The sequence below is a fragment of the Cyprinus carpio genome, chromosome B6 (assembly GCF_018340385.1).
Source record: "Cyprinus carpio isolate SPL01 chromosome B6, ASM1834038v1, whole genome shotgun sequence".
Taxonomy (NCBI): Eukaryota; Metazoa; Chordata; class Actinopteri; order Cypriniformes; family Cyprinidae; genus Cyprinus; species Cyprinus carpio.
This window is the reverse complement of record NC_056602.1, coordinates 368683-381182: the sequence shown is the minus strand read 5'-3', so window position 1 is coordinate 381182 and position 12500 is coordinate 368683. Positions and strand designations below refer to the sequence as shown.

Here is a 12500-nt window from a genome sequence, read left to right as displayed (position 1 = left end):
AAAAACACCATCTCAGTGTGGACATGAGGCCAACACAAGGAGAAAAAGATTATTTTCAAACGAAAACATATTAGTGTGGACAAGGCCTTATCCAGTTCATAAACTACAAAACTACATTTCCCATCATCCTCTGTGGATCGCCGACACATGCAGTGTTCTTCATTGTGTTGCACTAGTGCACCTCATTAGGAGGTGAAAATGAGAGAAAACTCTCAAATTATCATGTTTAATTTATTCAGACCAAAATCAGTTGAACACAAGCCACATAATTACAGCTTCACATCACCAAACATTTACTAGCTCAGACTGAGCTCATGTATGATCCTCCTGAAGACGTGCACGGGACAGAAGACAGAAGATGATGTGTGAACACTGAACCAGCGCATCCTCAGCCGCTCTCTGTTCATCCTGATGCTTTCAAAAGATCAACACGTTATTATAATCCAGTCTGACCCTCACAGATGTGAAGTTTGAGGTTCCCACGATCACACACAGCTCCTTCAAACATCAGTGAGATCACTGCAAAAACAGGCTTATCTTAGTATTTCTGTCTTGTTTCTAGTCAAAATATCTAAAAATGCTTAAATCAAGATGCATTTACTAGATAAGGAAAATGATGCAAAATATTTAGCCTTGTTTCCAGGAGAAAAAAACTGCATTTTTGCTTCAAATGAGTAAAATTATCTGCCAGTGACATAAGCAAAATAATGCACTTAATTCATCTAGTAAATGCATCCTGATTTAAGCATTTTTAGATATTTTGACTAGAAACAAGATAGAAATACTAAGATAAGCCTTTTTTGGCAGTGAGGAAATGAAATGGAGAAGTGGCAGACATGAAGGATCACGAGACACCAAACATGAGTTTCAGCCATCTCTCCACAGTTTCTATGCGTCGAGGGTTGAACACAGTGTTGCCAAGTCTGTGGTTTTCCTGCAAAACTGGGCTACTCTAACGCTGTTTCCACAGGGGGGTTCATATCCGCAGGTTTAAGCGACCACAATAACGTGATATTTAGCCGCTAAAATGCTAATTTCACCAGGGGAGCCCCGCAATAAACCACGCATTTTACCCCCGAAACACGATTGGGCTAGTCTTGAGTAGCAATTGGGTGGGTTTTGTTGTGAAAACCTGGCAACCCTGGTTGAAGGTTTCTCTAGCGTGTGAGTTTGAGGTGGTCAGCGCTGGTAGCTGCTCGCAGTGACCATCAGTATCTGTTCCTGGACCTCCTCCGTGATGTCTCCGCTGTGTTTGGTCTGGATGCCGCAGGTCCCCGTGCTGTCCTCGCTGTCCGTGTCACCGTAACAGCTGGAGCCCGAGGAGGCCGTGGAGCCTCTGTTCTCACACTGACCGCTGCTCTGGTCCTTCAGCAGCTGCACCAGGAAGCTGATGTACTTCATGGCCAGGCGCAGGATCTCGTTCTTGCTGAGCTTCTTGTCAGGAGGGTGGGTCGGGATGAGTGTGCGGAGCTCGGAGAAAGCTCCGTTCACGTTCTGCTGCCGCCAGCGCTCGCGGCTGTTCGTGAAGACACTCCGAGCCAACTTCTGAGGAGGACCTGAAGGAAAACCACAGAGCTGAGCATTCACGATGATGCTGAACTGAGGATGAAGAAGAGTGTGAAAACTGAACAACTCTAAACAACTCTCTGGACTACTGAAATTGTAAAAATGTGACGACAGCAGCGTTTCCCGGATTCTTACAGTGTTTCTCAGTTTCTCAGATCAGAAATGAAATTCTCTAAACTACGTTCATCTCCACATCATCTTGTGCACATCATAAAAGCAGTTTCTCATTCTTTTGAACAAGTTGCGATTGCTTTGGTGCATTCAAGTCGATTATGTACATTAATCTGCGGTTTCCTACATTATCAGGTGCTAATGTCATGTATTATATAGTTCCTTCTCTGTGCTATAGTCTAACCCCTCAACACATCTAGTCATAAGTTCATCATTAAATGCAAAACTGTTGATCTAGTTGTCATAAACTTTTCACCTTTGTGCCCATATTTCACACAATCATGAAGTTGTAAAGGTTTTTTTTTTTTTTTCAGAACACTAATAAAAGTGTAACTGTGAATCCAGTCACTTTCAATCAATAATCCCACATACAGTAATGTGCAAATTTATACTTTTGAAATGGACATTAAAATGCTTGTGGGAAATGCTGATATCATCACATTTTTATACATTTCAGTACCAACTGGTACCGAAGTCAGTACTTTTGACAACCCTAGTGTCTCCTCACAATTAGTTTTTCACAAAACAGCCACAGATTGAAGGACGCACCGTCACTGAGCTCCAGTTCGAAGTGTGTGGACGGGCGTCTCTTCATACGAGCGTTCCCGAAGATCCCAAAGCTTCCCGACGGTCCGAGGACAGAGCTGAGAGAAGGAGAGAAAACACTGCAGCATGAGGAGATGGAGGAGGAAAGGAAATCTATAAAAGAGTTTTCGTCTGTCACTGACTGGACAAATGTGACGGTCACCGCTCTGTCCTTATTACAGCACACAGCTCGGAGAGATCTGACTTCATTCTGTCTGAGACAAACCCAGACTAAAAGAGGTGAAAGATCAAGCTCAGCAAGTCACTGGTTTACAAGAGTAACAACAGTTTGTTCTTTCCTCTGAAGCTCAATAAGACCGTTACTATTAACGTACAGTGTTAGTGCTCCGGTCGTGTGTGTTGTTGAGGAGATGGAGCTGTACTTCACCGATCACATGCACCATTTCCACTTGTTTCACAAGAAAACAGCGGAAGAGCCCTAAACCAACCAGGTTTTAACAACAGGATATCCCAGTGACCACCAGAGCACTCTATAAACCTCACAGCATCTCTCAGACTCTGACTAACCCTAACACTGATTACATGTGATCTGGATTACGTAATCAGATTCCAAAAATTAAGTACTTGTGATTAGATTAAATTACATTTTAAAATACTCATAATTAGACTTCAGTTACCTTTTTATTGATTACTTATTACCCACTCAATAGCAATAAATTAGCTACTGATAATTTATTGATTCTCACTAATTCTGTTTTAAAAAATGTGTTATTTCTTATTTATATGTAATGCAGTGAATCCCAAACATCTGTTGTCAGCAGAACCAGTTTCATCTAAAAGATTTGCTTAACGTACCCCTAAGATTTTAAAATAAATATTTTATTAATTATGCAGCATATTTGCATGTTCACGGTTCTCTGATGTTGGTTAACGGTCACATAACATGCAGGTACACAAATAAAATGTTTACATTTTTTTAATAAGTGTTTTATTTTGATTGATGTTATTTTAAAATGATTTATTATAATTTTACATTTTTATGATTAATTACATGCTTTTCATTAAACTGACAAACAATCTGCGGTTCCCTCATTGATAATGTAACGTTTAGTGCACTTTATGTTATCAATAACAATGAATGGAATATATATTATTTTTCTTTGCATTTTTATATTAATATAGTAGATTTGGAAGATTATCCTAATTAAATAATGTGATAATTGAGTTAGGACAAAAGTAGTCTGATTATATTCCCTAAAATGTGTAATGTAATGGATTACATTACTAACTACAGTTTTGTCATGTCGTTTGGAATCAGTAACGGATTACACTTTGTAAGTGATCTGGCCAGCTCTGATAGCTCCAGCAGCATCGCAGCAGTAATAACCTGCTGATGAAGGGGTGCGTCTGCAGGAGGGCCGGAGGCAGCAGGGACAGGCGCAGCATGGAGAGCCGAGGCAGCGGCGGTTTGCTGTGAGCCAGGCTGATGACTGGGATGTTGGGCGGGAGGGACGGCGAGGAGGCGGCGGGGGGGCTCTGGCGGGGGTCCGTCTCGGGTTCAACTGCATCTCGAACCACGTTAGCATCGGGGGAACTCGAGCGAGCTGGACTGACGGGCTGCAGGACAGACGGAGAGATGGGCGGCTCGTTCTTCTCCATCATGACCTGAGACTCCTGACGTCCTCAGCTTCTTCTCATCCCTCCTCATGCAGAGCTCTGCAGATTTCTGTTAGGTCCTGAAACAACAACAACAAAAAGAGTCATATTATGATATTACTATTATAAAATATTTGTGTCCCTGCAGCACAGAAGCAGTCATAAGCAGCACAGGTATATTTGTAGCAATAGACAACAATACATTGTATGGGTCACAATTATACATTTCTCTTTTATGCCAAAAATCATTAGGATATTAAGTAAAGATCATGTTCCATGAAGATATTTTGTACATTTCCAACCGTAAATATATCAGATCTTAATTTTTGATTAGTAATATGCATTGATAAGAACTTCATTTGGACAACTTTTCTCAATATTTAGATATTGTTCAATATTTTTTGCTCCCTCAGATTCCAGATTTTCAAACATTGTCCTCCTAACAAACCACACATCAATGGAGAGATGATTTATTCAGCTTTCAGATGATGTATACATCTCAATTTCAAAAAATTGACTTATGACTGGTTTTGTGGTCCATATGTAAAACAAACTGGTTTGACATCATTTCAAACAAAAAGAGGTCAAACTTCTGTGTTTGTGAGGTTTTCCAGAACGTTTGGCTTGGAAAGCCGTTTCAAACTTCTGAAACAAACTCTTGCCAGACCAGAACGGGTCCAGAAAAGTTCACTCTGCTTGTAAACACCGTCAAACTTCCACCGGTCTGCAGCGAGGGTGTAATAGTGTGAGTATACGGGGGATTTAAGATTCGCATTCACACTGCGGGTGAATCCAGAGTCACTCCAGTTCAGTGACTGAAACACACATTCACTGCTGAAAGACTCATTGAATCAGTGTGAACAGAACTCAACTAGTTAATGCAGTGCACATGACCATAAACGCTCATCTGAGGAAGAAGAAAAATACTCAAACTAAACAACAAACACTGATTATCATGGGATCAGGAGCGGAAGAGCATTCACTGTTAAAACATTAGATCTTTCACAGCCAGGAGTCTGTCTGCGTTTGGTACTAATGACGACCAAAACAGCTAATGTTAGTGTCAGCCTTTCTGAGATCATCAGGGACAGCTGCTATCAGTGTTGTGTTGCTGATGCTGGTATTATGCGTAGATCATCTGTCAGACGTCCTGCTGTCTAGAGATCGGTCACTGATTGATCAACGAGTCAATCGATCAATGAACATCCTCACACAGACACAAAGAGAGACTCAACACACACTTCTGCAAAAGATTTCCTTCACGTTTCCCTCTTTTAAACATCGGCTGTTACTCCTCACATTAGGTTCCTCTTTCTGTCCAGTATTTAGTGAGCTTTATTTTTCACAACGAGCAGCCCGATCCTGAACAACACACACACACTTGATGTTCTAGAAGCTCCAGGTGTTTTCAGATGGTCACTTTGGAACTTCACAGTCATGCTCCTTCCAAACGTCTGTTTCTTTTGCTGAGTCTTTAATGTCCATGTCAGTTTACAAGAACTCTGTGATTCTCAGATGAGTTTGTTCTCATGTCAGAAGTGCTGAGTAAATGTATGAAGTTATTCTGAGTGTCAGCACTGCTCCTGAAGAACAAGCGTCTGCTGCGGTGCGAGATCTCGTCGCTCACTCACCGTGTTTGTGGTCACTTTCTCTGTCGTCTTCATTCACTCCCTCCGTCAATAAATAGAACCCACCCTCGCTTCCTTCCTGTTCCTGAGCACTGTCCTCCACAAGTTTCTGCAGCGTTCAGTGAAGATCAGAGACACGGAGTGATGACCTCAGTGAAGGAATGACAGAGATCTGGAACAGGTGCTGATGAAGAAAGTGATGCACGTGTGCCCATGTCTCCATCAGCCCCCATCACCAACAGACATGCTGCTCGAGTTGGACACCAGTTGAGCTGAACTAGTATCGAACGAGAGACACAGAGAGACACAGAGAGAGAGAGTTTTCCGCTCTCTGCTGGACAGGAGGCTGTACTTGTACAATATGGTGATGTTAATAAGAGTAAAAAAAGTGCCTGCAGTCCTGAGATAAGAGCCCCCCCCAAAGCAACGTCTCTCTCTCTCTCTCTCTCTGGTCAGCCTCAGACACTGAAGGTTATTGGATTTCGACCAATAAGGAAGCACAACTTACATCACAATTGAACCACATTGTAAAAGTGCACATAAACACTGAAAACTGCATGAAATGTAATCCAATGTGTTTTGTTATAAAATTACTGAAAACAATTAAAATCACATTTAAAGAGCCACTTCAGAATAACACAAAGAATCAGCATCACAGATACAGTCTCATCTCATCAGTCTGTGTGTGTGTGTGTGTGTGTGGTGTGTGTGTGTGTGTGTGTGTGTGTGTGTGTGTGTGAGTGTGTGTGTGTGTGTGTGTATGTGAGAGTGTGAGTGTGAGTAAGGTGTGGTGTGAAAATATATATATGTGTGTGTGTGTGTGTGTGTGTGAGTGAGTGAGTGAGAGAGAGAGAGAGAGAGAGAGAGAGAGAGAGAGAGAGAGAGAGAGAAGAGAGAGAGAGAGAGAGAGAGAGTGAGTGCATGTGAGAGAGAGAGTGTGTGTGTGTGTGTGTGTGTGTGTGTGTGTGTGTGAGAGAGAGAGTCTGTGTGTTTGAGTGTGTGTGTGTATCTGTGTGTGTGTGTGTGAGAGAGTGTGAGTTGAGTAAGAGAGGGTGTGAGAGAGGTGTGTGTGAGTGAGTGAGTGAGAGAGAGAGAGAGAGAGAGAGAGAGAGAGTGAGTGTGTGTGGGAGAGAGAAAGAGAGAGAGAGAGTGTGTGTGTGTGTGTGTGTGTGTGTGTGTGTGTGTGTGTGTGTGAGTGAGTGTGTGTGGGAGAGAGAAAGAGAGAGAGAGAGTGTGTGTGTGTGTGTGTGTGTGTGTGTGTGTGTGTGAGAGCGAGAGAGAGAGTGTGTGTGTGTGTGTGTGTGTGTGTGTGTGTGTGTCTGGAGAGCGAGAGAGAGAGAGTGTGTGTGTGTGTGTAGCAGCTGTGTTACGGCCGGTCGACTGCAGTTCGTGGTCACGTCTGTGGAGTTTTGTCTCAGTGTTAAATTAAGACGATGAGTTTTAACCGCACTGAGAAATGCTTTTCTCCATTTCTAAAAATACATGCGACCGTCAGTGTTCAGTCAGAGACACAATAGAGCTTTTAAAGTGAATCTGCCCTCATTTATTTCAAATCATTTGTATTAATTTTCCCTCTAAATTCGCATTCAGATATGCTTATTATTGTAACACTTTATTGTAATGCTTTAGGGACCAATATACTTACTAGCAAATGCCCATATTGGCTGTTTAGTACTTATAAAGCACATATTAATGCCTTTTTCTGCATGACCATATTTTAGATCCCTTAATTCAAACCCATACCTAAACATAACAACTATCTTACAAACCATTAATAAGCAGCAAATCAGGAGTTTATTAGTCAAAAGTTAATAGTTAGTTAATAGAGAGATCTCTATGAAGAATTTCAGTCAGGTTTCAGGCCCCACCATAGCACAGAAACTGAGCTTGTTAAAATTACAAATGACTTGCTTCTTGCGTCATACCAAGGCTGCATCTCATTGCTAGTTTTACTTGATCTTAGTGCTGCGTTCGACACCATAGATCACCACATACTCATAGATCGATTACAAAACTATACAGGTATCCAAGGGCAGGCTTTAAGATGGTTTAGATCCTACCTGTCCGATCACTACCACTTTATTTAAACGGGGAGTCATCTCATTTATCACCAGTAAAATATGGAGTGCCACAAGGATCTGTCCTAGGTCCTCTGCTATTTTCAATATACATGTTGCCCCTTGATAATATTATTAGAAAATACAGGATTAGTTTCCACTGTTGTGCTGATGATACTCAACTATATATCTCAACGAGACCAGGTGAAACTTCAAAATTATCTAAGCTAACAGAGTGTGTTAAAAATGTAAATTCATGACCTCTATTATTGGAACACAACAGATATCACAACACTAGTCAGTCATCACACACTGACAGACTTTCCTCCAGCTAGCACTGACTCGTCCAGACTGCTAGAGTGAGTGTGTTTGTGCTCCAGTCGTGAATGATTCCTCAGATCATGTGTGCTGTTATTGTGCTGCTTTTTGTGCCACAGTTTCTGGACTAAATGAACTCCAGCGAGAGCCGGTCACACATCATGCGGTTTGATGAGATGCAGAAACCCTTCTGCTTCTCAAACCTGTGCGAGTGATTAATATATCCGTCAGGGGCAGATGCTCTCGTGTGAAACACAGCGAGATTCACCTGAGCTCACGACAGCATCAGAGACAGATAGAGCTGTGTCTGCACCGCTCGAGTACCCAGGATGCACCTGGAGCAGCAGAGGGAGGATGTCAGGGACAGCTGTTTCCTGTCCACTCTTCCTGCTGGAGCACTGAAGGCTCTTCCAAATAGGATATGTGCGTCGCGGACGCAGGTGTGAGTGCACGAACGCTCATTATTCATAACTCATTTCTTAATGTGCCACGGAGGGGCTTCCGATTGACAGGCCGGGGCCAAACTCTCTCCAGCATCGAGATCAGAACCACAACACACAGATAGAGACATTACAGCCGATGATTTACAGCTCAAATCATGAAGAATATCACTGCTCCTGATCGTCTGAGATCACTGCAAATCATGACTTTCTTACTTTTGTCTTGTTTTCTAGAATAAAAATCTAAACATTCCTGAATCAAGATGCATTTATTTGACAAGTAAAATGTTTTGCAGTGTTGATTAATTAATCTGTGAAACACTGCAAATGTCAGAGATAATGTTCTCAGGTCATAATGAGCATTGAACAGTAAATATGACTTCTGCAACTCTCTGACGTCATGCATGTAAACATAAAGGTTTGTTTCTGACATGTCAGTATAAATCCAAGACGACTGACATTTATAGGTGAGAGAACATTACACCCCTGATTTATTTACGATCTTCGATGTTTGACTGAGTGTTTGCTCTAGTTTTATGGTCACGTTTTATTATTTGTGATATTGATGGATATCAGCCATGACCCATCAGAAGAACACACTCCTGTTCCTCTAAACCCGAACATTTAAACTCAAACTCACGTGACAGAGTTTAGAGGAGATCTGCTCCTCCACAACCGTCTCCAGTTCAGCAGCAGTCACACACACACACACACACACACACACACACACACACAACCTGAACATAACCAACCGGCCGAGAACAACCAACAAGTAACTAAACCTCCAGCGTCTGCCTCTGAAGCCTTGGGGAAAATAGAACCAATAAAGAAAATGAACAAAAAGCTTCACTTCTATCAAATTCTATCAAAAATTGTCACAATTACAGCAGAACATCTGAGTTTCAGTCACAAAACATGCATAAATGAGCCACCGAGAAGCAGAAACTGAAGCCTGTTCAATGATGACAGCCACATAAACACCGATTCCAACATTCATATTAATCTGCATACACTGTATGACTGACTCATAATCAGATAATAAAGCATCCATGTAATAATTCTGCAACATCAGAGGACTATAAATACAATTTAATACTTCATTTCCAGCACAGAAAACCTCCGAAAAAAACAAAACAGAGCCGGTGGAAACACAAATCAGAGAGACTGTGACAAATCAATAAATATATTCAGCAATAAATATGTTGACACAAAACAAGAAGAATGTGTAAATTAAATAAGTGAAGAGTCAAATATCATATACAGCACTGAACCGAACAGATGGCTTCACAATAACGAACCCAGAGAATCTCATCCACAGACTCTCAGCAGAGACTCCGCTCGGAGCGCTTCAGCCGGTTATGAGTGTCCTACCAGCTGCTGCGCTTCAGCTTCAGGACGTCACCGCACTTCAGACACGTGGAGTTTGTGTTCGCGTCCTTCTTGGGGATGTTCCAGCAACTGCTGACAGCGCACGCGGTACTTCTTATACCTGCCCAAACCAAGAGAGCAGCATAACTAAATCAGGCCACATTCAGGAGAATATTTACTCTTCATAAAAGTGCTTTCCATAAACCATAACTCTCTAATAATAAACATGAAGAGAGTTGGAAAGATCAAACTTTTGACATGCAAATGCACAGTTCTTAAAAGTCAACATGAACAGTGTTCACAAGTGAGTGGTCAGCGAGCGCTGGCGCACCTGATGCCACAGGCGTTACAGAGCGGCGTCCCGTCCTCAGCGTCTCTCCAGAGAGGAGTCTTCCTCGTGCGGCAGGACGCACACATCTTACTCCCTGAGGAACACACACATCAATCAACCACTGAGAGACAAAACACAGCTCAAACTGAAGAAACACTCACAACTACACACACACACTGTTCGTGACTCCATCTGGTGAAGTCAAAGTACACTAAACACACTAAAGAGATACTGTTCCAAACCTGTATGAGCTTCTTTCTTCTACTGAACACAAGAGTAGATGTTTGGAATTATGTGTAGCCGAACATTTGATGGTACCCATTCAAAGTTGGGTTTCCAATATTCTCCAAAATATCTTCAACAGAAGAAAGAAACTCATACAGGTTTTGAGGGTGAGTAATCGATGGCAGTTTTCATTTATGGGTTAATATTAAACTCTGAATAACGATTTAAGTTATGAATGCAAGCACATTTTGATATTATATCATGAATTCTAGAATCAAATTGTGTAATTATTGTCAGAGGAACATGAAGACATGAACTCCACTTGAATGTGTCAGCTACTATATCTATAAATAAAGACTTTAGATGACATGAAACTGAGGTCTAATGTCTATCCCAGGTTTAAAAAAACTACATTATATGTACTTATTATAATGAGAGAGAGTGTGTGTGTGTGTGTGTGTGTAAGAGAGAGTGAGTGTGAGTGAGTGTGAGTGTGTGTGTGAGAGTGAGTGAGTGAGTGAGTGAGTGTGTGTGTGTGTGTGTGTGTGTGTGTGTGAGAGAGAGTAAGTGAGTGAGTGAGTGAGTGTGTGTGTTAGTGTGTGTGAGCGAGTGAGTGTGTGTGTGTGTGTGTGTGTGTGTGTGAGTGTGTGTGTGTGTGAGTGAGTGAGTGAGTGATTGTGTGTGTGTGTGTGTGAGTGAGTGAGTGTGTGTGTGTGTGTATGTGTGAGTGAGTGAGTGTGTGTGTGTGTGTGTAAGTGAGTGAGTGAATGAATGTGTGTGTTTGTGTGAGTGAGTGAGTGTGTGTGAGTGAGTGAGTGAGTGAGTGTGTGTGTGTGTGTGTGAGAGAGAGTGTGAGTGTGTGTGTGAGAGTGAGTGTGAGTGTGAGTGTGTGTGTGAGAGTGAGTGAGTGAGTGAGTGAGTGAGTGAGTGAGTGTGTGTGTGTGTGTTGAGCGCCCTCTGGTGCTAGTGTGCAGTACTGACGGGACAGAGCGCAGGGGTCACTCTCCTCCTCTGAGCTGCTGCTCCTCTGAGTCCGGCACCGGCTGCTCCTGCTTCTCCTCCAGTGCCGGATCTCCTCACTGAGCAGAGGAGGACACAACATCAACCACACTGAGCAGAAACACACCATACTCACTCCCTCAGGGGCTCCACCTGTAGTTGGAGGTGATGATCAGTCGGCTCTGACCGGCGTCCAGCTGCGGGGCCATGCTGAAGGTCACGCCCTGCACGCCGGGGTCCTGCGGGTCGGGGCTGCGCTCGGGACGAGACTGCTTCCGTCTGCGATCCTTATTCACACTCTCCAAGAGATTATTATTGAGGTCTGTCAGCTGTGAGGAACACTGTGAGCTTTCAGAAGCGTTCAGAGGGAGCCACTCACTCTCAGCGACTCGCTCAGACACCAGACAGGAAGTGAAGTCAAGAGGACAATCACTTCCTGTGGACAGGACAACAGATTCATCCTGATCAGAACGGCCCTCGATGTGCAGCACAGACGTGTTTTCAGTCTCCTCACTGGCGCTGATGTGATCCGCTGTGTGTGTCTTTATGAGCTCAGCGAGATCGCCGGGTTCTTTGAGTTCCTCTGCATCTGTGAGCTCGTAAATGACTGAGAAACATGCGCTGGACGGGACACTGCTGCGGGGAACGGTGGGACGCTCGGGCTCAGATGCAGGTCTGGACATCACCACGGTCTCGGTGACGTCTGATGGGTCAAGACTGACCTGAGCTGTGTCCTCACAGCCGGACTGCAGCAGCCGCTCACACTGCTGGTTGATCAGATGCATCACGTCCCATGCGCTGCTGCTGCGCTCAGACTCGACAGAGCCGCTGAACTCAGACTCTTGACGGCCGGAGAGGACGAGTGACCTGCTGTCTTGACTCTCTATATGTGCCGGTCCAGAACTCCAGCTCTCGCCGGCCGCTGGAGGGGACAGTTTGGTGGCCTCCTGAAGCAGGAGGAGGATGGAGGACTGGGTCACCTGCTGGTGCTGCACATCTTCTGGAGAACACACATGAGAGCTCATGTTCCCTCATCAGTTTACTGAAACAGAGAGGAACAGGTACACCATTACACATAAATGTAAACATCCATCGGTGTTCACACAACCGATCAGAAGTCTGGGTTCAGTAAGACGTTTTAATGTTTCTGAAAGAGTCTCTTCTGCCCACCACAGCTGCATTCAAACTATAGTAA

General features: G+C 43.4%; 2 protein-coding genes across 5 annotated transcripts in view; both read right to left on the bottom strand.

Moving 5' to 3' along the window:
• LOC109069951 (protein lyl-1-like) overlaps window positions 1-12500 on the bottom strand; it is a 103008-nt gene that overhangs the window by 152 nt on the left and 90356 nt on the right. The window contains exons 1-4 of one of the 4 annotated variants that reach the window (XM_042725244.1): window positions 9754-9862; window positions 3671-4019; window positions 2287-2381; window positions 1-1556 (exon numbers count right to left, since the gene is read on the bottom strand). The exon at window positions 1-1556 is cut by the window's left edge and continues 152 nt beyond it. In XM_042725244.1, the coding sequence (XP_042581178.1) occupies window positions 1180-1556; window positions 2287-2381; window positions 3671-3945 (747 nt within the window). In that variant the 5' untranslated portion in view covers window positions 3946-4019; window positions 9754-9862 and the 3' untranslated portion in view covers window positions 1-1179. The other 3 variants (XM_042725243.1, XM_019086538.2, XM_019086536.2) reach the window with 3 other exon arrangements.
• The window catches only part of zglp1 (zinc finger GATA like protein 1), a 3937-nt gene continuing 958 nt past the window's right edge, over window positions 9522-12500 (bottom strand). The window contains 5 exon segments of the mRNA XM_042725242.1: window positions 9522-9839; window positions 9841-9871; window positions 10082-10175; window positions 11288-11385; window positions 11459-12347. Of these exon segments, the coding sequence (XP_042581176.1) occupies window positions 9750-9839; window positions 9841-9871; window positions 10082-10175; window positions 11288-11385; window positions 11459-12330 (1185 nt within the window). The 5' untranslated portion in view covers window positions 12331-12347 and the 3' untranslated portion in view covers window positions 9522-9749.